The 27,715-nt window shown below is 42.3% G+C and overlaps 1 protein-coding gene across 2 annotated transcripts in view; it reads left to right on the forward strand.

Moving 5' to 3' along the window:
• The first annotated feature begins 729 nt into the window (after window positions 1-729).
• LOC139265301 (UAP56-interacting factor-like) overlaps window positions 730-27,715 on the forward strand; it is a 40,307-nt gene continuing 13,321 nt past the window's right edge. Inside the window, exons 1-6 of one of the 2 annotated variants that reach the window (XM_070882267.1) lie at window positions 730-827; window positions 17,974-18,117; window positions 19,442-19,671; window positions 21,099-21,214; window positions 21,542-21,638; window positions 24,598-24,656. In XM_070882267.1, coding sequence (XP_070738368.1) covers window positions 767-827; window positions 17,974-18,117; window positions 19,442-19,671; window positions 21,099-21,214; window positions 21,542-21,638; window positions 24,598-24,656 — 707 coding nt within the window. In that variant the 5' untranslated portion in view covers window positions 730-766. The remainder of the gene's footprint in view (window positions 828-17,973; window positions 18,118-19,441; window positions 19,672-21,098; window positions 21,215-21,541; window positions 21,639-24,597; window positions 24,657-27,715) is intronic. The other variant, XM_070882268.1, reaches the window with a different exon arrangement.

A 27,715-nucleotide genomic window follows, 5' to 3' on the forward strand; every position in this document is an offset into this window, starting at 1 on the left:
TATTGTGCTCAATGCACTTCTCCTGCACTTGTCGGAGTGCAAAGATCATGTCCGCTGTGCTCCGACCAGGTCGAAAGCCACATTGTGTTTCTGGAAGATTTGCTTCTGAGACACTAGCTATTAGTCGGTTCAGCACTATGCGGGCGATGATCTTCCCAGCAATGGACAGAAGCGACATTCCTCTGTAATTGCCACAGTCTGCTTTGTTGCCCTTATTCTTGTAGAGGCAACTTTCATAACGTCACAAACATCCTGTGGCATGTCTTTCTCTTCCCAGATGTTGGTTATTATGTCATGAAAGGCCTCTTTACAAGTTACTAAACAGTGCAGAGACTTTCATTATACATGGCACAACACAGGTGTTTGTCAGTACATGGTGATCTATGTATACAAGCAGATTAAGTTAAGCTACGTTTACCCTAGCTGAGATCAGTTAACAAACCCCAGAATGGGAATCTAATCTGGGATCTTATTCCTTTAGCTCAGAACCACATTCGTGTCATCAGAACTAATTCTTTCTAGTGAGTAATAAACTCAGCTTTGAACCATTAATTTAAGTGGGTTTGCAAACTTGTATCACTGCTTTTCTTACTTTAAACAAAAACACACAGCCACCTGACACTGTACTCCAGGGTTACCCCAAATCTGAGAGTTTAAATAAGCACCAATCGGGGCATGTGCCGACTTTGTGCGTAAATTTGCGTGATGAGGTCTGCGCAAGACGCAAACGTAACCGCGGGCGGCTGGAGCCAGAGAAACGATTGGCATGAACCGGAGTGTGGCGGTAATGGGAGACACCGGGCCCGATAAGCTCGACATGTCTCTCGGTAAGTGCAGCTGGTGCACTTTGTATCTGTCTCGGGTTTGTTTTGGTCCGAGGAAAGAAGGATTGATATCCTGCACGGTTGAGACCTGCGCGTACCGAGGCCTTGGCCTGGGCAGCCTCGGGGACCCAGGGACAACATGGGGGATGTGAATGGCAGAACCAGGGCAATGTGCGTGGCTGATTGATACGGAAAGATGCGATCTGAATCCGTCGAAGCATTAAGTGTTGCTGAATGGTTTATGTGATGACACAGGCAACACTCCCGTCTTCCTTTCTGTAATGCGGAGATTGAACATCTTCCTTCGCATTAAGTAATTGGGGGACAGAGTTATTGGAGTGTAATTCAATAAATGATAAAGAGCATGTTGTAAAAAAATAACATATTAAACATGATGCAATAATACCTATTACTTTATCAAGTTTAATTGTTTGGAGTTTATACCTGTGGCAACTGTATAGGTACAGGCTATATGGACTATATATTTGGTCCCATTGATGCTTTCCACCACCGCTTCCTCAAAACTGCTTATTTATTTTTTCTTGTAACGTGATTGGAAGAATTGATATGGTCTAGCTGTATTCTTTTTACTCTTGGCCTTTGCCTATCTTTTTAATTAGTGCTGAAAGTTATGGCCATATCTAATGTTTATTGTTCTTGTTGACCTTGTATGTTCAGCAGTGAAAGATGCAAGTATGTGTAGTAGCTTTTAAATATATGGAGCAGTGAACATTATTTGCAATGCTTACAAACATGCCTTCAAACAACCCTTGCATTGCAATGTACTGTATGTGATGTTTTAGTGATTGACTGACTGTATGTGATGTTTTTGTGATTGACTTGTATGCTTGTTTGACAAGTGAGTGAGTGTGGACATGACTAGATCAGAATTGTACTAGCCTAGACCCAATGGCTTCTTCATTACCTATTTCCTAAGGGTTGTCTCCCCAAACTGGGACGAACGCTCGTCTTGCACTTTTAGGCTGCAAGCAGGTACGTGCTTTTGAGATTTTGCAGTTTAGATAGCATCGACATTAATGCAACGCTGCCAATCTTTCCCAATATGAATCTTGCAACTAAGTTGACTTACAAGGATTTTCTGGGACAAGCTTCCTTAAGATTTCTGTCTGACTATATTTGTAAATTGCTACTTCTATTAATTTCATGCTGCATCCATGAGTATGACCAACATTCAGCATGTTCCTTGGCAGAACTGCACTTTTAAGCTTTATGAATGTTTTCAATGGGTGATCACAAAACGAGTTGCAGGTTATGGGGGTACACTTTCTGTATTTGGGACAGGTATTTGGTATTGCACCATTGGTCAGGTTCGATGGGTTATACAAACAGTGTTAACATCTGCATTCTGCTGATCGGTTAGCCAAAGCAAATGCATTTTGAGACTGCTTCTCTCCTGTTTATTGCAGGTCAGTTCTCCTTTCCCATATTTCATGTCCATTAAATTGAACAGTACTCCATTTCACAATAATATTGTAGCCCTAAGTCCTGTGCAAATGCCTGATTAATCGGCCTAATTAGTCCTGATATTCCATTTCAGTTGGGAGATTGTGCATATAGGAACAGGAGTAAGCTACTCGGCCTACTTCACTAGTTAGTTAGATCATGGCTGATCTGTACCTCAACTCCATTTAGGTGCACCGTACGTGCATATCCTTTGATATCCTTACTGAACAAAAATCCAACAATCTCAGTCTCAAAAGCAAATTGTCGTAGTATCCACTTTCCACAGCCTTTTGGAAAGATCATGCTGCTGCAAACACACATTATGTGTTATAGGGCAAGCAAGAATTTTTCCACAAAATTTTAACCCACAGTTACCCCATGGATGATGCACCAATAGCCATTTCGAGGCTCATTTTTTTTTCTTTCAGACTGCCACGTGTGTTTTTTGAAAATTGTTAAGGGAATTAGCTTCTGGCTGTCTTGAAGCATATTAATATTACATCAGTTTTGAAAGAAACATTGTTCTCCGAAAACCTTTTAAATGGCTATTGTTTTCACTGTACTAGTTGAGTACTAGGGGACCAAAGGTCGGTGATGTCCTATCTCAACACCCTAGATTCAATAACGGCTCTGAAATAGTAATAACCAAGAGTTCAGTCATAAATTTCATGTCTTTTTCTGAAGTTTTTCAGCTATATAAAGTTTCAATAATCATGGCAGATTATAAATCACATGGCACTTAGAAATTGATGTTCTTTGAGTTGCATTACATAATGGTGGTCTTCATGTCATTCCTGACTGAGGTTTATGTTGACTACTGAATGTGGATGTAGTTTAGTTACCTTGTTCGTAGATGTTATGGGATGAGTAAGTGGGATGTTGGACCATAGGGGTTGAGGACTTTTTAAGGTGAGTGGCCCTTTGGAAGGGGATCCATGCTGTTGGATAACTCCTTTACCCTTTAAACAGATTCGAAAAGCTAGAGACATTAATATGTCTGATAATTCACTCCATTTATTATTGGCAAAACATTAATCCTAAACAACCCTACCGAGCAGCACACATCAGCCTCACGACAATCTCTCGCGTGCATAGATTTGATGAGGACCCAAGAACATGGCTTCTCCCAGCCTGTTCATGTCACTGGGTCTTGAAGGTACCTGCGGTCTTTCTAACTACGTGAAAGCCATCTCTTTTATGGCTTTATGGTCTGCTTCCTGCTGGATGCAGTGTGATCTGATGTTTTATGACCGAACAGAGCTGAGGGCCTTGTGCCTTTTCACACCATACATTACTGGTTTTTATCTTTTTCAGACATAAAAATAATTTTAAAACACATTGATATTCTTGCATTCCCCACTTCAAGGCTAAAAAAGATCTTTTTGTGGTCTTGAAAATTTATTTTCCCATCATAACTAATATTTCTATCATATGCTGCTGCAAAACGATGATATTGTCCCTGAGAAGCGCTGATGCATTGTAGTATCGATTTAAAACTTGAGGGGTGGAATTGGATGGCAAAAATCTACAACTGCTTGGATCTGGAGGATAATGTTTACTTGAATTTCTGTAACATTGTGTGCCCTAACAGACACCAATATTTTATCCTCAATTTTGGGTCATTTTCGTTGGTGTTTGACAAAATGGTGTTCGCCAACCAAACATATGGCATGTAACGCAATATCTTCCTCTTTGAACATTAGTTTTCTTTGACTTCCATCGATCAACCTGTATTGTGATATTCGGGGATTCTTCATCCAGGGTGTCAGAATCCCCTGTAACTAGTATCCTTGGCTAGTTTAAAAACTCTTTGTTTGTCATCTTCCAACAAGTCGTTCGAGTGCACTTTAAATATTTCCATCGGTCTTTCATCAACAGATAACAATGGTATTGCCACCATCATAGGAATCAGTCCGAAAAACTATCATTCTGCTTGCAGGCTTCCAAATAATGCACCCATCCGAATCTTTGCACTGTATACCAATCCATATTCCCATTTGATTTCCAGATTTTCACTTGTTTGCCTAATAGAAAATTTGATATCCAATTGTTTTCCATATCATTATCCCCTTTTTGTATATGATTTAAGTAGAAACCCTTCATACATAATTGCTTTTGAGATCAGTTCTTAGCAGTGTTCTGATATCCTGTTTCTGCGTATTTTTTCCTTTAAACAATCCCTTTAATCGCTTGCACATTGTTGTATAATTTTCCCACATTCTATCACTGCACCCGATTTTTTTTTTCCAAATTACGCATAATAGAAATCGTGTACCATTTCTCTTAGTGACACATGATTAAATTTAGCATGCGTACAATTATGCAAATTGGAAGGCAAAGATGCAAAAGAAACATAGAAACATAGAAAATAGGTGCAGGAGTAGGCCATTCGGCTCTTCAAGCCTGTACCGCCATTCAATGAGTTCATGGCTGAACATGCAACTTCAGTACCCCATTCCTGCTTTCTCGCCATACCCCTTGATCCCCCTAGTAGTAAGGACTACATCTAACTCCTTTTTGAATATATTTAGTGAATTAGCCTCAACAACTTTGCCCCTTATCCTTAGACTGTGACCCCTGGTTCTGGACTTCCCCAACATTGGGAACATTCTTCCTGCATCTAACCTGTCTAAACCCGTCAGAATTTTAAACGTTTCTATGAGATCCCCTCTCATTCTTCTGAACTCCAGTGAATACAAGCCCAGTTGATCCAGTCTTTCTTGATATGTCAGTCCCGCCATCCCGGGAATCAGTCTGGTGAACCTTCGCTGCACTCCCTCAATAGCAAGAATGTCCTTCCTTAAGTTAGGTGACCAAAACTGTACACAATACTCCAGGTGTGGCCTCACCAAGGCCCTGTACAACTGTAGTAACACCTCCCTGCCCCTGTACTCAAATCCCCTCGCTATGAAGGCCAACATGCCATTTGCTTTCTTAACCGCCTGCTGTACCTGCATGCCAACCTTCAATGACTGATGTACCATGACACCCAGGTCTCGTTGCACCTCCCCTTTTCCTAATCTGTCACCATTCAGATAATAGTCTGTCTCTGTGTTTTTACCACCAAAGTGGATAACCTCACATTTATCCACATTATGCTTCATCTGCCATGCATTTGCCCACTCACCTAACCTATCCAAGTCACTCTGCAGCCTCATAGCATCCTCCTCGCAGCTCACACTGCCACCCAACTTAGTGCCATCCGCAAATTTGGAGATACTACATTTAATCCCCTCGTCTAAATCATTAATGTACAATGTAAACAGCTGGGGCCCCAGCACAGAACCTTGCGGTACCCCACTAGTCACTGCCTGCCATTCTGAAAAGTACCCATTTACTCCTACTCTTTGCTTCCTGTCTGACAACCAGTTCTCAATCAACGTCAGCACACTACCCCCAATCCCATGTGCTTTAACTTTGCACATTAATCTCTTGTGTGGGACCTTGTCGAAAACCTTCTGAAAGTCCAAATACACCACATCAACTGGTTCTCCCTTGTCCACTCTACTGGAAACATCCTCAAAAAATTCCAGAAGATTTGTCAAGCATGATTTCCCTTTCACAAATCTATGCTGACTTGGACCTATCCTGTCACCTCTTTCCAAATGCGCTGCTATGACATCCTTAATAATTGATTCCATCATTTTACCCACTACCGATGTAATTCCCTGTTTTCTCTCTCCCTTTTTTTTAAAAAACTGGGGTTACATTGGCTACCCTCCACTCCATAGGAACTGATCCAGAGTCTATGGAATGTTGGAAAATGACTGTCGATGCATCTGCTATTTCCAAGGCTATCTCCTTAAGTACTCTGGGATGCAGACAATCCGGCCCTGGGGATGTATCGGCCTTCAATCCCGTCAATTTTCCCAACACAATTTCCCGACTAATAAGGATTTCCCTCAGTTCCTCCTTCTTACTAGACCCTCTGACTCCTTTTGTGTCCTCCTTGGTGAATACCGAACCAAAGTACTTGTTCAATTGGTCTGCCATTTCTTTGTTCCCCGTTATGACTTCCCCTGATTCTGACTGCAGGGGACCTACGTTTGTCTTTACTAGCCTTTTTCTCTTTACATATCTATCGAAGCTTTTGCAGCCCATTTTAATGTTCCTTGCAAGCTTCCTCTTGTACTCTATTTTCCCTGCCCTAATCAAACCCTTTGTCCTCCTCTGCTGAGTTCTAAATTTCTCCCAGTCCCCTGGGTTCGCTGCTATTTCTGGCCAATTTTTTTTGCCACTTCCTTGGCTTTAATACTATCCCTGATTTCCCCTGATTGCCACGGTTGAGCCACCTTCCCTTTTTTATTTTTACGCCAGACAGGGATGTACAATTGTTGTAGTTCATCCATGCGGTCTCTAAATGTCTGCCATTGCCCATCCACTGTCAACCCCTTAAGTATCATTCGCCAATCTATCCTAGCCAATTCACGCCTCATACCTTCAAAGTTACCCTTCTTTTAAGTTTTGGACCATGGTCTCTGAATTAACTGTTTCATTCTCCATCCGAATGCAGAATTCCACCATATTATGGTCACTCTTCCCCAAGGGGTCTCGCACAACGAGATTGCTAATTAATCCTCTCTCATTACACAACACCCAGTCTAAGATAGCCTCCCCCCTAGTTGGTTCCTCGACATATTGGTTGAGAAAACGATCCCTTATGCACTCCAGGAAATCCTCCACCGTATTGCTTCCAGTTTGGTTAGCCCAATCTATGTGCATATTAAAGTCACCCATTATAACTGCTGCACCTTTATTGCATGCACCCCTAATTTCCTGTTTGATGCCCTCCCCAACATTACTGCTACTGTTTGGAGGTCTGTACACAACTCCCACTAGCGTTTCCTGCCCTTTGGTATTCTGTAGCTCCACTAATAGTAGAAAAATTCTGAATCGCAAATGACTATCAGTCCAATATTTGATTGTTTTTCTTGCCTTGGACATTTTGTTCATTTATACTAGTCCAATTTAGTTGAGTTACATTGGATTTTGCTTTTTTACATGAGTCCACATTTCAAACAATTGCTACAATTGATGAGCGTTAACCTATTTGCCTTCATGTCATCACCAGAGATATGAAAAATTTAAAGCTTTGGGTGCATCATTCTGCCAGATAAATATCAGCCTGACTTGCAGCGGTAATTGTCATTCGTAAGAGAAGTATTCAGGTACTCTGCACTTCCCTCCTGACTGGTTACAACAAAATCCATCAGATCCACCATTCTTTCAATCTAGAAGGCAATAACTTTCCATGCAGGTTAGAATCTTAAAATCTGAAATTAACTGAATTATGAACTGAAAAGGGAATGCCTTTCAATGGTTGGTACCCCTGAAAGAGTTCAATGGTTTGACCCTTCTCTTTATTTACTCTATCTAAACTGTTCATGATTTTAAACACCGCTATCAAATCTCTTCTTAGCCTTTTCTGGTCCAAGGAGAACAAACCCAGCTTCTCTAGTCTATCCACATAACTATGTTCCCTCATCCCTGGAACTGTTCTAGTAAATCTCTTCTGTATCCTCTCCAAAGACTTCTCGCCCTTCCTAAGGTGTGCTGCCCAGAATTGGACACATTACCCCAGCTGGTGCCAAACTCGTATTTTATACAGGTTTAGCTTAACTTCCTAGCTTTTGTACTCTAGGTTTCTATTTATAAAGCCCAGGGTTCCATACGCTTTATTAACATAGAAACATAGAAAATAGGTGCAGGAGTAGGCCATTCCGCCCTTCGAGCCTGCACCGCCATTCAATAAGATCATGGCTGATCATTCACCTCAGTACCCCTTTCCTGCTTTCTCTCCATACTCCTTGATCCCTTTAGCCGTAAGGGCCATATCTAACTCCCTCTTGAATATATCCAATTAACTGGCATCAATAACTCTCTGCGGTAGGGAATTCCACAGGTTAACAACTCTCTGAATGAAAAAGTTTCTCCTCATCTCAGTCCTAAATGTCTCACCTCTTATCCTTAGACTGTGTCCCCTGGTTCTGGACTTCCCCAACATCGGGAACATTCTTCCTGTATCTAACCTGCCCCGTCCTGTCAGAATCTTATGTTTCTATGAGATCCCCTCTCATTCTTCTAAACTCCAGTGAATACAGGCCCAGTCGATCCAGTCTCCCCTCATATGTCAGTCCAGCCATCCCGGGAATCAGTCTGGTGAACCTTCGCTGCACACCCTCAATAGCAAGAGTGTCCTTCCTCAGATTAGGAGACCAAAACTGAACACAATATTCCAGATGAGGCCTCACCAAGGCCCTCTACAGCTGCAGTAAGACCTCCCTGCTCCTACACTCAAATCCCCTAGCTATGAAGGCCAACATATCATTTGCCGCCTTCACCGCCTGCTTTCCCTACATGCCAACTTTCAATGACTGATGTACCATGACACCCAGGTCTCCTTGCATCTCCCCTTTTCCTAATCTGCCGCCATTCAGATAATATTCTGCCTTCGTGTTTTTGCCACCAAAATGGATAACCTCACATTTATCCACATTATACTGCATCTGTCACGCGTTTGCCCACTCACCTAACCTGTCCAAGTCACCCTGCAGCCTTTTAGCGTCCTCCTCACAGCTCACACCATTACCTGGCTTAGTGTCATCTGCAAACTTGGAGATATTACACTCAATTCCCTCATCCACATCATTCATGTATATTGTAAATAGCTGGTGTCCCAGCACTGAGCCCTGCGGCACCCCACTAGTCACTGCCTGCCATTCTGAAAAGGACCTGTTTATCCTGACTCTCTGCTTCCTGTCTACCAACCAGTTCTCTATCCATGTCAGTACATTACCCCCAATACCATGTGCTTTAATTTTACACACCAATCTCTTGTGTGAGACCTTGTCAAAAGCCTTTTGAAAGTCCAAATACACCACATCCACTGGTTCTCCCTTGTCCACTCTACCAGTAACATTCTCACAAAATTCTAGAAGATTTGTCAAGCATGATTTCCCTTTCATAAATCCATGCTGACTTGGATCGATCCCGTCACTGCTTTCCAAATGTGCTGCTATTTCATCATTAATAATTGATTCCAACATTTTCCCCACGACTGATGTCAGGCAAACCGGTCTATAATTACCCATTTTCTCTCTTCCCTCCTTTCTTTAAAAAGTGGTGTTACATTAGCTACCCTCCAGTCCATAGGAACCGATCCAGAGTCAATAGACTGTTGGAAAATTATCACCAATGCACCTACTATTTCTAGGGCTACTTCTTTAAGTACTCTGGGATGCAGACTAACTGTTTTGTTAACCTGTCTTGCCTCCTACAAGCACTCCCAGATCTTTCTATTCTTGCACCCCCTTTAAAATTGTACTATTCCGTGTGTGGATAAAATATGTATGTGGGCAAAGCAATGGTAGATTAAATTTATGCTGACTATTAAAGTATTGCACATAAAGGAAAAATGGACTGTCCACTTATTCCATAATTGATGTTTACTTTATTTAAATTGTAAGATTAGGACCAGGGGGCGTGGGTTCAAACAAATAATGGGTAAATTCAAGACTGATATCAGGAAGTGTTGGAGCCAAAAAAACTATGGCATAATTTAAGAAACAACTAGATGCTGAAATAGGGGGCCTGTAGGGTCTTTATGGATGGAAGAATGAATTGGGTTGAATGTCGTTCAACAACAACAACATCTTTAACATAGTAAAACGTCCCAAGCTGCTTCACAGGAGTGTTATAAGACAAAATTTGACATTGAGCCACATAAGGAGAAATTGGGGCAGATGACTAAAAGCTTGGTCAAAGAGGTAGGTTTTAAGGAGTGTCTTAAAGGAGGCGAGAGGCGGAGAGGTGGTGAGGATGCTGGAGGAGATTACAGAAATGGGGGGGTTGTGGGGCTGGAGGAGATTAGAGATAGGGAGGGGCGTGGATGTTATTTGTAACTTTGAGAGCCGTTTCGGTCGGTGGCAGGGGCAGAAACCTGATTGGAGGGATTCAGACATGGAGTTCCGGGAAAGATAGGTATGGATTTGGGAGGCGGCAACACGTTCAAGGACTTTGCTGAGGAAATGGAGGTAATTTGCAAGGACAGAGGGGTCAAGGGTTGTTCTTTTGAAGAGAGGAGTGATGACGGAAGATTTGAAGGAGTGGGGCACAGTACCTGAAGGGAGAGAGAACCATTAACAATGTCAGCTAACGTGGGAGACAGAAAAGAAAGTTGGATGGTCAGCACTTTGGTGGGAATAGGGTCGAGGGAGCAGGAGGTGGGTCTCATGGACAAGGTGAGCGTGGAGAGGTCATGAGGGGAGATCAGAGAGAAACTGAAGAAAGATGGGAGACTAGGGCAGGGGGGAACCTTGGAGGATGTTTGGCCAGGTGGGCTAGGGAAAGGAAGAAGTGGCAGAGGTAGCTGATTGAATGGGCTCAATCTTGGACACAAAGAAGTCCATGAGCTCCACGCACTTGTTGGAGATGAGGGTAGAGGAGGCAGGGGAGATGGGTTTAAGAAGATAGTTAGCGTAAAGAAATCGTGGATTGGAAGAAATAACCAAAACCAAAAAGCTTCTTCAGACTGGTGTTAGAATTAAATGAATCATTCCATGGTACAATAGCTAAAGCACCTTGAACAGCGTGAACATAAATAACTCATAACGGGCAGCTCCAAACATCTGAAGGCCAAGAATATGTCTGACTCCAAACTTTGGAGGATGTGAAGAGGAGGGTTTAATCCAAGAGTTGAGACAAAGAACCTGACATATCAGGTTAAATAGTCTTGCCAATATCCTACACCAGGCCTACCTCTAAAAAGAGAATAAAAGAAAGATCCAGAAGGTGTTTCAGGGCAGACGGTGAAGATAAGAACTGTTCATGCCACCGATCAGGACTAATAACAGCTATTTGCCACGGTCGTATGTCTATAAAGTCTATCCTGATTGTGTGTTGTGTTTGACTATATTTGAACTATCGGTCTCTTAATAAATTGTAGTATAACTCCTAAGACCCTTTGGGTATCTGTGAGTGACCTGTAATTCTGAATCTTACAGTAGAAATTAGAAGCCGGAGGTTATCTTTGCATTCCAGAATGATCTTGGAATAGTGAGCAGTTTTGGCAGACAAGAGTAGGACCCGATAATGTTTTGTGGTCCAGACAGATCTGGCGGTGAATGGCTGACAACTGGTTTAGCCATATTCGTTCAAGTCTGCATTCTTGGACCTAAGGGAGCAAAGATGAGGGCCATATCAGGGGGAACAGCCAGGGTGAGAGATTAATGGTTTTAATAGGGATTGGGGCATCAAAGGTCGTGGGTGTGGTTGAGCTGATCGGTGGCTGCAGAAATGTTGTGAATGGAGGGCCAAAGACTGGACTTCGTAAGTGCATTTGGGAGCAAGTTTTTTCCAGGGACAAACATCAGAACATAAGAAATAGGAGCCAAGAGTAGGCCATTCGGCTCTTAGAGCCTACTCCGCCATTCAATAAGATTCTGGCTGATCTTCTACCTCAACTCTACTTTCCTGCACTATCCCCATATCCCTTGATTCTCTTAATGTCCAAAAATCTATCGCTCTCTGTTTTGAATATACTCAATGACTAAGCCTCTACAGCCCTCTGGGGTAGACAATTCCAAAGATTCACCACCCTCTGACTGAAGAAATATCTCTTCATCTCAGTCCTAAATGGCTGACCCCTTATTCTGAGACTGTGACCCCTGGTTCTAGACTCCTCAGCCAAGGGAAACATCCTCCCTGTATCTACCCTGTCAGGTTCTGTAAGAATTTTGTATGTTTCAATGAGATCACCTTTCATTCTTCTAAACTCTAAAGAATATAGGCCTAGTCTACTCAATCTCTCCTCATAGGATAATCCCCCTATCCCAGGAATTAATCTGGTAAACCTTTGTTGCACTCCATCCATGGCAAGTATATCCTTGCTTGGGTTAAGAGACCAATATTGTACATAAGACTCCAGGAGTGGTCTCACCAGGGCCCTATATCTTTACTCATACTCAAATCCTCTTGTATTAAACATAGAAACATAGAAACATAGAAAATAGGTGCAGGAGCAGGCCATTCAGCCCTTCTAGCCTGCACCGCCATTCAATGAGTTCATGGCTGAACATGAAACTTCAGTACCCCCTTCCTGCTTTCTCGCCATAACCCTTGATCCCCCGAGTAGTAAGGACTTCATCTAACTCCCTTTTGAATATATTTAGTGAATTGGCCTCAACTACTTTCTGTGGTAGAGAATTCCACAGGTTCACCACTCTCTGGGTGAAGAAGTTTCTCCTCATCTCGGTCCTAAATGGCTTACCCCTTATCCTCAGACTGTGACCCCTGGTTCTGGACCTCCCCAACATTGGGAACATTCTTTCTGCATCTAACCTGTCTAAACCCGTCAGAATTTTAAACGTTTCTATGAGGTCCCCTCTCATTCTTCTGAACTCCAGTGAATACAAGCCCAATTGATCCAATCTTTCTTGATAGGTCAGTCCCGCCATCCCGGGAATCAGTCTGGTGAACCTTCGCTGCACTCCCTCAATAGCAAGAATGTCCTTCCTCAAGTTAGGAGACCAAAACTGTACACAATACTCCAGGTGTGGCCTCACCAAGGCCCTGTACAACTGTAGCAACACCTCCCTGCCCCTGTATTCAAATCCCCTCGCTATGAAGGCCAACATGCCATTTGCTTTCTTAACCGCCTGCTGTACCTGCATGCCAACCTTCAATGACTGATGTACCATGACACCCAGGTCTCGTTGCACCTTCCCTTTTCCTAATCTGTCACCATTCAGATAATAGTCTGTCTCTCTGTTTTTACCACCAAAGTGGATAACCTCACATTTATCCACATTATACTTCATCTGCCATGCATTTGCCCACTCACCTAACCTATCCAAGTCACTCTGCAGCCTAATAGCATCCTCCTCGCAGCTCACACTGCCACCCAACTTAGTATCATCCGCAAATTTGGAGATACTGCATTTAATCCCCTCGTCTAAATCATTAATGTACAATGTAAACAGCTGGGGCCCCAGCACAGAACCTTGCGGCACTCCACTAGTCACTGCCTGCCATTCTGAAAAGTACCCGTTTACTCCTACTCTTTGCTTCCTGTCTGACAACCAGTTCTCAATCCACGTCAGCACACTACCCCCAATCCCATGTGCTTTAACTTTGCACATTAATCTCTTGTGTGGGACCTTGTCGAAAGCCTTCTGAAAGTCCAAATATACCACATCAACTGGTTCTCCTTTGTCCACTTTACTGGAAACATCCTCAAAAAATTCCAGAAGATTTGTCAAGCATGATTTCCCTTTCACAAATCCATGCTGACTTCGACCTATCATGTCACCATTTTCCAGATGCACTGCTATGACATCCTTAATAATTGATTCCATCATTTTACCCACTACTGAGGTCAGGCTGACCGGTCTATAATTCCCTGTTTTCTCTCTCCCTCCTTTTTTAAAAAGTGGGGTTACATTGGCTACCCTCCACTCCATAGGAACTGATCCAGAGTCAATGGAATGTTGGAAAATGACTGTCAATGCATCCGCTATTTCCAAGGCCACCTCCTTAAGTACTCTAGGATGCAGGCCATCAGGCCCTGGGGATTTATCGGCCTTCAATCCCATCAATTTCCCCAACACAATTTCCCGACTAATAAAGATTTCCCTCAGTTCCTCTTCCTTACTAGACCCTCTGACCCCTTTTATATCCGGAAGGTTGTTTGTATCCTCCTTAGTGAATACCGAACCAAAGTACTTGTTCAATTGATCCGCCATTTCTTTGTTCCCCGTTATGACTTCCCCTGATTCTGACTGCAGGGGACCTACGTTTGTCTTCACCAACCTTTTTCTCTTTACATACCTATAGAAACTTTTGCAATCCGCCTTAATGTTCCCTGCAAGCTTCTTCTCGTACTCCATTTTCCCTGTCCTAATCAAACCCTTTGTCCTCCTCTGCTGAGTTCTAAATTTCTCCCAGTCCCCAGGTTCGCTGCTATTTCTGGCCAATTTGTATGCCACTTCCTTGGCTTTAATACTATCCCTGATTTCCCTAGATAGCCACGGTTGAGCCACCTTCCCCTTTTTATTTTTACGCCAGACAGGAATGTACAATTGTTGTACTTCATCCATGCGGTCTCTAAATGTCTGCCATTGCCCATCCACAGTCAACCCCCTAAGTATCATTCGCCAATCTATCCTAGCCAATTCACGCCTCATACCTTCAAAGTTACCCTTCTTTAAGTTCTGGACCATGGTCTCTGAAATTACTGTTTCATTCTCCATCCTAATGCAGAATTCCACCATATTATGGTCACTCTTCCCCAAGGGGCCTCGCACAATGAGATTGCTAATTAATCCTCTCTCATTACACAACACCCAGTCTAAGATGGCCTCCCCCCTAGTTGGTTCCTCAACATATTGGTCTAGAAAACCATCCCTTATGCACTCCAGGAAATCCTCCTCCACCGTATTGCTTCCAGTTTGGCTAGCCCAATCTATGTGCATATTAAAGTCACCCATTATAACTGCTACACCTTTATTGCATGCACCCCTAATTTCCTGTTTGATGCCCTCCCCAACATCCCTACTACTGTTTGGAGGTCTGTACACAACTCCTACTAACGTTTTTTGCCCTTTGGTGTTCTGCAGCTCTACCCATATAGATTCCACATCATCCAAGCTAATGTCTTTCCTAACTATTGCATTAATCTCCTCTTTAACCAGCAATGCTACCCCACCTCCTTTTCCTTTTATTCTATCCTTCCTGAATGTTGAATACCCCTGAATGTTGAGTTCCCAGCCCTGATCATCCTGGAGCCACGTCTCCGTAATCCCAATCACATCATATTTGTTAACATCTATTTGCACAATTAATTCATCCACCTTATTGCGGATACTCCTTGCATTAAGACACAAAGCCTTCAGGCTTGTTTTATTAACACCCTTTGTCCTTTTAGAATTTTGCTGTACAGTGGCCCTTTTTGTTCTTTGCCTTGGGTTTCTCTGCCCTACACTTTTCCTCATCTCCTTTCTGTCTTTTGCTTTTGGCTCCTTTTTGTTTCCCTCTGTCTCCCTGCATTGGTTCCCATCCCCCTGCCATATTAGTTTAAATCCTCCCCAACAGCACTAGCAAACACTCCCCCTAGGACATTGGTTCCAGTCCTGCCCAGGTGCAGACCGTCCGGTTTGTACTGGTCCCACCTCCCCCAGAACCGGTCCCAATGCCCCAGGAATTTGAATCCCTCCCTGCTGCACCACTGCTCAAGCCACGTATTCATCTGCGCTATCCTGCGATTCCTACTCTGACTATCACGTGGCACTGGTAGCAATCCCGAGATTACTACTTTTGAGGTCCTACTTTTTAATTTAGCTCCTAGCTCCTTAAATTCGTTTCGTAGGACCTCATCCCTTTTTTTGCCTATGTCGTTGGTACCAATGTGCACCACGACAACTGGCTGTTCTCCCTCCCATTTCAGAATGTCCTGCACCCGCTCCGAGACATCCTTGACCCTTGCACCAGGGAGGCAACATACCATCCTGGAGTCTCGGTTGCGGCCGCAGAAACGCCTATCTATTCCCCTCACAATTGAATCCCCTATCACTATCGCTCTCCCACTCTTTTTCTTGCCCTCCTGTGCAGCAGAGCCAGCCACGGTGCCATGAACTTGGCTGCTGCTGCCCTCCCCTGATGAGTCATTCCCCTCAACAGTACCCAAAGCGGTGTATCTGTTTTGCAGGGGGATGACCGCAGGGGACCCCTGCACTACCTTCCTTGCTCTACTCTTCCTGTTGGTCTTCCATTCCCTATCTGGCTGTGGACCCTTTCCCTGCGGTAAGGCCAACATACTATTTGATTTCTTAATTGCTTGCTGTATCTGCATGGTAACTTTCAGTGATTCATGTACAAGGACACCCAGGTCCCACTGAGCATCAACATTTCCCAATTTCTCACTATTTAAAAAAAAAAATACTGCTTTTATATTTTTCCTACCAAAGTGGATAACTTCAGATTTCTCCATTATACTCCATTTGCTATGTTCTTGCAGAGAGGATATTTCCACTCATAGGGGTAACTAGAACTAGGGGGCATAGTCTCAGAATAAGGGGCTGCCCATTTAAAACTGAGATGAGGAGGAATTTCTTTTCTCAGAGGGTTGTAAATCTGTGGAATTCTCTGCCCCAGAAAGCTGTGGAGGCTGGTCATTGAATATATTTTAGGCGGAGATAGACAGATTTTTGAGCGATAAGGGAGTAAAGGGTTATGGGGAGCAGGCAGAGAAGTGGAGCTGAGTCCATGATCAGATTAGCCATGATATTAAATGGTGGAGCAGGCTCGAGGGGCCAAATGGCCTACTCCTCCTCCTATTTCTTATGTTCTTAGCCTGTTTATATCCCCTTGAAGCCTCTTTGCATCCTCCTCACAACTTGCATTCCCACCTAGCTTTGTATCATCAGCAAACTTGGATCTATTACATTTGGTCCCCTCATCCAAATCATTGATCTGGATTGTGCACAGCTGAGGCCCAAGCACTGATCCATGTGGTAACCCACTAGTTACAGTCTGCCAACCCGAAAATGACCCATTTATTCCTACTCTCTGTTTTCTGTCTGTTATCCAATCCTCAATCCGTGCTGGTATATTACCCTCAATCCCATGAGCCCTAATTCTGTTTAATAACCTCTTGTGTGGCACTTTATTGAATGCCTTCTGAAAATCCAAATACACCACATCCACTGGTTTCCCCCTCATCTATTCTGCTAGTTACAACCTCAAAAAAACTCTTCAGATCTGTCAAACATGATTTCCCATTTCATAAATCCATGTTGACTCTGCCCAGTCCTATTATTATTTTCTAAGTGACCTGTTACCATGACCTTAATAATAGATTCTAATATTTTTCCTGCTACTAATTTCTCTAACTGTTCTGTAATTTTCCGTTTTCTCTCTCCTTCCTTTCTTACATAACGGGGTTACATTTTCTACGGTCCAATCCGTGGGAACCGTTCTAGAGTCTGGAATTTTGGAACATGACAACCAATGCATCCACTATCTCTATAGCCACCTCTTTTAAACCCTAGGATGTAGGCCATCAGGTCCATGGGCTTTATCGGCTTTCAGTCCCATTAATTTCTCCAGTCCCATTAATTTCTCCAGTACCAACAGATCAGATGCAGTCCTGCCGCATCCAGTTGTGAATGGTGGTGGATCATTAAACAACTGACGGGAGGAAGAGACTCCATGACCATCCCCACCCTCAATGAGTCAGGAGGTTGTGGATTCAAGTCCCACTCCAGAGACATGAGTACAGAAATCTAGGTTGACATTCTAGTGTAGTACCAAGGGAGTGTTGCACTGTCGGAGGTGCCGTTTTTCAGATGAGACATTAAACCAAGCCCCCGTCTGCTCTCACGAGTATATTATATAAACAATCCCACGGCACTATTTCGGAAAAGAGCAGGGGAGTTATCCCCGGTGTCCCGGCCAATATTTATCCCTCAATCAACATCACTTTTTTTTAAAAAACAGATTATCTGGTATTATCACATTGCTGTTTGAGGGAGCTTGCTTGTCTGCAAATTGGCTTCTGCGTTTCCTACATTACAACAGTGACTACACTCCAAAAGTACTTCATTGGCTGTGAAGTGCATTGAGACGTCTGGTGGTCGTGAAAGGGGCTATATAAATCCAAGTCTTTCTTTTACATATTGTGTTACAACAGATGATATAATTAAACTGAATAAACAGCAGCGGAATGTGAAAAAAGCTGTGCCACTGAAGGGAAAGCAGGCATTAAATGGATCTTCCCAGTCCAAAATGCAACAGAAGAGGTCAAGCAGTTGGCATGGAATCCCACAGCAATTTGGTAAGTTTAGAATTTGTGAAGCTACTATTCAGTTAGGCGTATCAATGATCTTAAATAACTGTCTCAATAAGTTGAGAGATTCCTGAAATGCCGGACCATGCATAAGTTAGGCAAAATTGGAGACTTGTCATTTTGAATCCTGTATAACTACTATGTCCTTCTGTGCTCTTAAATACAAGGATAAGGTTTGTGCGGTGTGCTTTTGTTAGATTTGTGTCTGGATTCACCTTGTTGTCTTGCTTGCAAGTAGTCTTATTTCTGTCAATGTTCCTTTAATTCCAATGCTTGAGAAAATTAAAAGACATTTTAAACAGGAATTATAAGTTGTCTTTTAAACTTTCCTGATGGCTTAGTTGATAAATGTGTGTAACTGAACCATACAGACCAGAAAGATTCCAGGTTTAATCCCAGCTCGGGGCTGTGTTTGCTGATTTTTATCAGAGCAGATGCAAGCTTTTTAAAGTTTACCACTGCATCCGTGGGTTAGAGAAGGGGGAAAAAAAGCAAACTAGTCCTACTCCTACCCATTGGCCAGTGTCGGAAAATGCACTTGTAGATGTCGGGTGATGATAGAATCTGGATTAGCTGTAAAGCTGCACATGGACAAATGGGCTTTGGACGCTCTTGAGTCCAGGTTTGTAGGACCATGTGGGTGAGATACTGGAGGATTCCTGCCACCCATATAATTGGTTCCATGAGCTGGTGATGTGGAGAGGAAGAAGAAAACTGTTTTTGAGAAGACTGAATCTGGATAATTTAATGGTGTTTTGGAGAGTCTTTTCAACTTCTCGTGTGGTCTTGAACCATCTATATTAGAAAGTCTTGAGAAGGCACTCAATGAGGAGGTGTTGATATTTGAGTGTCATGATAAAATTGAGAGACTGCTGCATCAGTAGGCTATTGCACTGTTTATAAACTTCTGGTGTCAGGTTTCAAGATCAACTTAGGTGACAAAAGCCTCTACTATCTGGTCGTTTAGGGATTTCGAATTGTCTTGTAGATTTCTGAGATCTGTGTTTGAGTCTTATACAGTATAGGCAGGATTGATGTTGAAAATGTAATATGTGTGGTCTTTCATTCAGTCCTATTGTACTTGGATCCACAGCATCAAATTGCAATTGTTGTGTTCAAATTTACCATTCTTAATCAGAAATGATGGAGTATGGGAGAAGGACATTCCGTGGAAGTGAAACATGTTGTTGATGCTAATCTCTCTTCCCTCAGCCACCATGATCTGAGAATTCTCCACATGTGATATTAAGCTGAGCATACTTGATCGAAAATGTAAAGTAAAATGGAGCAATGCTTTTATAAACTGTTACAGGAACAGCTGTGAACAGGCAGGTACCATTCGGAAAGAACAGGCAGGTACCATTCGGAAAAAATAGACAAATACCATTTGGAAAAAACAGGCAGATACCAATGGGAAAGAGGAGAGGTTCTGGACCATGGAGGAGACGGTTTCAGGGTGTAATAACTGGCCTGGCGGCAAGAAAGGCTTTGGTGCTACGGAAGTGGATCAGCCCAATAAACAGGTCGGCCCTAAGTCAGAAGGTAAATTGTACAGGATTTCATTGCTCCGCATTTATTATTTATGATGCATTCATTTGTTGAGATTAATTATCTGTGCACTAAAATCTGCATGTTGTTTGGTTGTGATTGTGACACCAGTTCATTTGAAATCAATGGGAATGGTAAACATGTTATTCATACTTCATCCAGAAGATGGAGCAGTTGCCCATTTAAAAAAAAAAGTTTTTTAACCAGAAATGCCTATTCTAGTTTACTCCAGATATGAGTCGTAATCTGTCTCAGCCTATTAGAACAAACACAGCTTAAAAAAACTACCCACGAACAAGGACATGGGAGATTCACTAATAGTCCTATAACTGTTTGTGTTTTCTTCAGTAATCTTTTTGTGTAGCCACCATAATCAGGAGTGGCAGCATCCCCCATCCACACTTCCTAGCCAAGGAGGTGCAACATTGATCAGGAGTGGGACCTTGAGCTGTTTTCCATTTTTTTTTCCCAATTGTGGAATATTTTGTTTTTTGCATTGTGTTGTACAGAGTATTTTTTTCTGCCACTTGATGGTGCAGTGGTAAAAGCTAAAAAATTACTGATACCACTGGTACTAGCTTCACTCAATTTCCAAAAGACGTTGCTGTAGAAATCAGGCAGCAACTGTATGAGGCAATACTTTTTATGAATTAATTCTCGGGATGTCGGTGTCACTTGTAAGTCTGGCATTTATTGCCCATCCTTAGTTGCCCTGAGAATGTGGTGGTGGGGCTCCTTCAACTGAGCAGCTTGCTGGGTCACTTCAGAGGGCAGTTAAGTCAACCACATTAGTATGGGACTGGGTCACAGGCCATACCGCATAAAGGTGGCAGGTTTCCGTCCCGAAAGGACATTAGAAAGAAAGAACTTGTATTTATATATGGTCTTTCATGACCTCAGGATGTGCCAAAGCCAATTAAGTACATTTGAAGTGTAGTCACTGAGTTAATAGTGACCATTGCATTTTTACAGCAATCTAACAGCCTCTGGATTACTAGTCCAGTGACATTACTGTGCCGGATAGTATTTTGTAGTATTTAAAATAAACTGAGGTAAAAAGGGTAGTAAATGAAAGTGAAACATTGTGTAGGAAATAGCTGCAAGCTATCAATGCAGTAAGAAAATTAAAAATGGATAAAGATGCAGTAGGTTTAATAAAGGATAAGGTAAAGGTGTTGAAATGATAAATGCATATAAGGTGCAGCAGTAACCTTTAAAGCAGAAATTGAAATGAAACCAATTAAAAATGTAAAGAAAATGTAGATTTAGAGACAAAATTCAATCTTGTGTAAATTGGTACATTTTGGTGTGAGGTTTGAGCATAAGAAATCTGATTACATCTCTCCCCCCCCCCTCCCCCCTCCCCACCCTCTTCTCTAGGCTGTCTGTATTTGGTGTTGATTTCTTCTAAATAATTTCAGCAGGCTGGACAGAGAACGAGAGCTCCACTCCAGAGAAACATATCAGTATTGAGGCAGAAAGAAGGACAGTGGAGTTGCATGCCAACACCGAGGCATTCGATGCAGCTAAAGAGGAGGTGAGGAGATGGTTGACCGTGCTAAGGCAGTAGGGTGGATGGATGGGGGTGCTGGTAAGAAGAAACTGAGAATGAAGTTGCCAAACAGTGCACCATAAAAAGGGTGATTCATTAAGAAACAGATCTTTACTTATAAAAATAATTCCACTAAATTGGGACAAATGTTATTGCAGCTGATGAAGATTGAGATAACTGACCAAAAATACCTGAAGTAGTGATGTTTCAATAAGGCTGAAGCAAACACTTTTGAAATTGTATTGGGTTCTTCTTTCTGTAAATAAATGTCCTCCTTGTTGTCCTAATCCTCTGTGCCATATAATTTTCCAGGAATCCAATGCAAACCAATTCTTCCAGGACTCCCGCACAGATGCAGCAAAATAAAGATGCGCGAGAGGCAACATTTATTTTGAAAAGAGGCCTAAAGGTATGGAAGAGTCTGCCTGAAACAAATAGCTCAACATCTCAAGTTCAGAATATCCTGTTGTTTTCATTTAACATGTTGATATCTATGAATTGATTACAAAGGCAATCTCTGTGGAGGTTTAATTTAAGTAGTGTGTGAGTCTTGCATGGTAGAAACATTGCACTTATAAATGTAAGACCATAAAATATAGAATGAAAAAGGATTTTTGTCCCATCAACTTCAGAATTTTAGTCTTTCCTTAGCTCATATACACTCTACTCTGCCTATGTAACCTCCTGAAAGAAAACTCTACAAAAATGTTATTTCTCCCCCCAAAGGTAGTCCGATAAAATTTCTGAATAATCATCTGTTATTCAGCCTTAACGTACTGCCGTCTGTAGACAACTTCCTCAGCACAAAGGAACCAATGTTTTTGGAGGAGTACTTGTGTGTTTACCAGCCTTCTAAACACGTATGCTAATTTTGTGCTGTTAAATAGCTTGAAGTTGAATGCTAGTACAAACTAGTTTTTTTGAAAGTAACACACTTTAACCTTCAAGCCATATTTTCATAGAATCATAGAAATTTACAGCACAGAAGGAGGCTATTTCGGCCCATTGTGTCTGCGCCAGCTGACCAAGAGCCGTAGCCCTGTAGGTTACGGCACTTCAAGTGCACATCCAAGTATCTTTTAAATATGGTGAAGCTTTCTGCCTCTACCACCCTTTCAGGCAGTGAGTTCCAGACCCCCACCACCCTCTGGGTGAAGGAATTTTCTCCCATATCTCCTCTAAACCTCCCCCAATTAATTTAAATCTATGCCCTCTGGTTGTTGACCCCTCTGCCAAGAGAAACAGGTCCTATCTATCCAGGCCCCTCATAACTTTATACACCTCAATCAGGTCTCCCCTCAGCTTCTTCTGTTCCAATGAAAATAAACCCAGCATCTCCAATCTTTCCTCATAGCCAAAATTCTCCAGTCCAGGCAACATTCTTGTAAATCTCCTCTGCACCCTTTCCAGTGCAATCACATCCTTCCTGTAATGTGGTGACCAGAACTGCACACAGTATTCCAGCTGCGGTCTAACCAGTGTTTTATACAGTTCAAGCATAATCTCCTTGCTCTTGTATTCCTCGACTAATAAAGGCAAGTATTACATATGCCTTCTAAACCACCTTATCTACCTGGCCTACCTTCAGGGATCTGTGGACCTGCACTCCAAGGTCCCTTTGTTCCTCTACACTTTTCAGTGTCGTACCATTTAATGTGTGTTCCCTTGCCTTGTTCGACCTCCCCAGATGCATTACCTCACACTTATCTGGATTGAATTCCATTTGCCACTGTTCTGCCTATCTGACCAGTGCATTGATATCTTCCTGTAGCCTGCAGCTTTCTTCTTCATTATCAATCACACAGTGTCATCTGCAAACTTCCTAATCATACCCCAACATTCAAGTCCAAGTCATTGATATATACCACAAAAAGCAAAGACCCAGCACTGAGCCCTGTGGATCCCCACTGGGTACAGACTTCCAGTCACAAAAACACCCATCAACCATTTCCATTTGCTTCCTGCCTCCGAGCCAATTTTGGATCCAACATACCACTTTGCCCTGGATCCCATGGGGATCAGTCTGCCATGTGGGACCTTATCAAAAGCTTTGCTAAAATCCATATACACTACATCATACATACTGCCCTCATCGACCCTCCTGGTTACCTCCTTGAAAAATACAATCAAGTTCGTCAGACACAACCTTCCCTTAACAAATCCACGCTACTGTCCTTGATTGATCCATGTCTTTCCAAATGAAGATTTATCCTGTCCCTCAGGATGTTTTCCAATAATTTTCCTACCACCGAGGTTAGGCTGACTGGCCTGCAATTATCCGGTCTATCCCTTTTTAAACAAAGGTACAACATTTTGAAAGCTATTCTTTATTGTTTTGAATATCTTTTGCATGTCTATTTGCTCTATGTGACATTCAGCTTTTTATACGTCACCGTTTTCTTCTTCGATTTTCCTCCATCCCTTCTCGAAAACCTTTTTCGCTCCTCATGATGGTGTTGACTTGGTGGTGGTGGTGGGAACCTGGATTTGGTGTCAATGGTTTATTTGATCTTGGTATATTTTAGTTGGCCCATTTTATTTTCATTGTGGAACACTGGATAGCAATAAGGAGTGGGAACCATGTCTAATTTCCTCTCCCTTGTTCAGGGATGCTGGGTAATTGTGATGCCTTCCTGCCTTGCTGGTGGCAGAATTAAAAAAAAATCTCATCCTTTTACTCGGAAATCTGAGATTTGCTCATGTTTCTTTTTCAATTTTATTTAGTAAATACCTGAAACCACTATGTGCAAAGCTGATCAATTTGAATAAATCTTCACATGAATGTGGGTGAAGGTGGACAGGTCACATTTATTGCTCATCCCTACTTGCTCTGGTGGTGGTGATCTGTTATAAAACTGAGTGGTTTGCTAGGCAACGTCAGAGGGCAGTAAGAGTCAACCAAGTACTGTCGACTAGACACTTACAGGTCAGACCAGGTGGATTCCCTTTTCTAAAGAACATTAGTAAACCAGTTGGATTTTTACAACAATTTGGCAGCTTTTATGGCAGCTTTCTGGTGTTAACTAGATTTATTATATTCAGTTTCGCAGCCTGCTATGATGGAATTTGAACCTATCTCTGAATTCCTAGTCCCGTACCATATTTACTGCACTCTTGATCTTGTCAGAAATCTTGGTGTGAGTTCAAAATGTCGGACATTTTTTCCACAAATGTCGACGGGTTGACTTTTCACTTCCAATCTGTGTGTCTCTGGACTTCTGGTCCTATTATTTTTTTTGACTGCTGTGAGCAGAATGTTTTTTCAGAAAGGGAGATCGGGCTAAGCATTGCTTACATTTTCATATTGTTGGCCTTTTTTGTTTATAACTGAAAGCAGTAATCTGTGTCTGATGTGCTATCGAACCTAGGTGCATATGCAAGCTGAACAAGAGATGAAAGGTGCAGTTACTAAGAAAAGAATCCGCCCGTAAGTATAAACACCGAAGAAACTATTAACTGCAGTAAGAACTGTTTAAAATTGTTTTCCAGATTTAGATGTGACGTGTTCAAGTAAAAGGATGTTTAATACCCATCAGGTCTGATGTAGTCTCACATTCTTAAATCACAAGATAGTACTTAATTAATTTGGGTGCATTAATAAATGGCCACCATGCATTTGTTCCTTTTCTAAGTTGAGTTGGTGTCCTCAAGCCAAATAACCTTTGGAATAAAGAGCACACTAGCATCTTTTGAAAGTGATAAAGTAGAGATATGTTAATCTGGATTTTGCTCTCTGTGGCGAACAAACGACGCCAGCCGTTCATTACACTTCCACTTACCCACAGACTTTCTTCTCCGTTCAAATACATGGAATGACGTGAAGTTGCTGCACGTACCTCAGAGATAGAACATGCCTCAACAAGTTAGGTCTTGTCCATTCCAGTCTAAGTACCCTTTTAATGGCATGAAATAATGCTGAACAAACCTCCTGGCATTATGGGATTTTTCACTGGAACTTAATGTAAATTACAGAGCAAAACAGCACAGGGGATCTGGGACCTATGTGAATAGGGCAAGCAACTGAGTATCTCCTTAGCCAATCAGATTGAAGAATTATTAATGATGAGCTCAGAGTCTGAACCAGGAAGTGCAAGTTAGAATATTGAATTCAATATCAAATCAGGTACAATAAGCGAAATAAAGAGTGGGAATGAAAGATTGGATGAAGAGGTAAGAGACAGAAATAAAACATTTTTTTAAAATTACACTTTTAAAATTCTTCAACAATAATTAAAATATGAAGGACTGAGACTGCACACTTCTAAATGTTAATATTCAGTGCCCGAGCAGTTTGTTTGGCAGTATTTAAGACTTGCCATGCCGCTAAAAGGTTACTTAGACTGGAATGGACAAGACCTAACCTTTTCAGGCACGTTTAGTTTCTATCTCCGAGGTACATGCAGCAACTTCACGTCGTTCCATGTATTTCAACGGTGAGTCAGACAGCAAGATACCGTTAGTGCAGCTTTTGAATGAGCGGAGCACCTCTGACACTAACTTCTGGATTTTCGCGTTTAATTGTGCATGTGTGGTCATTGGAAATTGCTGTAAAAACAGTGAGCACTGTTCGCCTCACTGCTTTCTACAGCAAAATCTGGCCTATTATATTCTAGTTTTGGCGCTGAAGTAATGGTGCACTTCTCAAAAGTGTCTTTCAGTAATATGTGGATCAGAAATGCTTGCAGTTTAGTCAGTGACTTTTAAAAAAAAAAAAAAAAATGTTGTGATATTCAGGTGTCTTTTTTTTTACCATAACCCACAAATGTTAAAGTTTTTGTTTTCATAGGCCGCGGGACTGGGTCATTTCTTGGGGTGGTGGGCAGTGGCACAAGGCACGCAAGTATAAAGAGTAAATCATATAGCAGCTGATACTAACCGATTGGTGTTCTGATCTAGGATTTATCCCCAGTGAGGCAACAGTGTTAAGAGGAACTCCTCCAGGTTCATGCAATCCACACTCAAAAAAAAAATAAGCACAACAGTTGCCTGGGTTTCATGGGCTAGATTGCCAGAGCTTGGCTGTAGGTGGCCTTTTGGATGCCCCTGCCCTAACCCAGTCAGATCTCTGATTTGTAGGCTACTTAGATTTTTTGTGTGGCAATTCTGATAATATATTGGGGCAGAAATTCCAGCCTCCCGGGTCCGTACTGAGTGTGTATGGACCCGGGAAGGCTTCACAAAAGCCGGTTTTCCGCACACACTCTGCATGCGCTGAAAACCGGCTTTTCCGATCGGTCAAGCTGGAGTTTCACAGATCTTCCGTATCTCGGCAGCTAGGACATTTGCATGAACAAGATTGCGATATTTACCCATATCTTGCCCAACAAATGTCCTGAAAACTCTTGCGCCTGATAAAAGCAGACGCATAGCCTACTTTTACAGGCATAAGAGTTTTAAAACACGGGTAAAACATAAAAAAATAAATTAAAAAACACTTTTTAAAAACCCTGCCCACTAAGTTACATTTATTTTAAAGCATAATTTTAAAAATGTTTTTAAAAAATCGGAAAAATATATATTTTTAATGATACATAACTAATTTAAATTAATGTTAAATATATACTGTAGTTTTTTTTATTTTTTATTTTGTGTGTTTGGGGGATTTCTCATTCATAATGTGGGAACTCCAACTTACGGAGTTCCCATTATTATGAATGAGAACATACTTTATCTGATTGGCTGCCCAGCGCCATGTGACTGCAGCTTCAGCCCTGCCTGACGTGTACAAGCTGTGACGTGCAGTCAGTGGAAGCCGCAGGACTGGGAACTCGCGTGGGTGCAACAGCTTCGGGTAAGTGCGCTTTTTAAAGTTTTTTTTACCCGATCGCTCGCGGGAAGCAGCCGACCAGGATTTCTGGGCTAAGAAATAGGAGTAGGAGAAAGCCATTCGGCACTTCGAGCTTGCTCCGCCATTCAGCAAGATCATGACTGATCTACCTCGACCCCACCTTCCCGCACTAACCCCATATCCCTTGATTCTCTTAATATCCAAAAATATATTGATCTCTGTCTTGAATACACTCGATGACTGAGCATCCACAGCCCTCTGGGATAGAGAATTCCAGAGATCCATAACACCGTGAAGAAATTTCTCCTCATCTCAGTCCTAAATGGCCGACCCCTTATTCTGATAATGTGACACATAGTTCTAAATTCTCCAGCCAGAGGAAACATCCTCCCAGCATTGACCCTGTCAAGTCCTGTAAGATCACCTCTCATTCTTCTAAACTCTAGGGAACATAGGCCTATTCTTCTTAATCGGACAATCCCCCCCACCCCCCCCTCATCCAAGAAATCAGTCTGGTGAACCTTTGTTGCACTCCCTAAGGCAATTATATCCTTCCTTGATGCAAGATGTCTGTTCAACAAAAATATGGATATAGGAATTACTAGGTTACCCCCGCCCCCCCCCGCTTCTAAAAATGTATTTCAACAACAACAACTACTTGCAGTGCCTTTAACGCAGTGAAACGTCCCAAAGCACTT

This window comes from Pristiophorus japonicus, chromosome 6 (assembly GCF_044704955.1).
Source record: "Pristiophorus japonicus isolate sPriJap1 chromosome 6, sPriJap1.hap1, whole genome shotgun sequence".
In the NCBI taxonomy this organism is placed as follows: Eukaryota; Metazoa; Chordata; class Chondrichthyes; family Pristiophoridae; genus Pristiophorus; species Pristiophorus japonicus.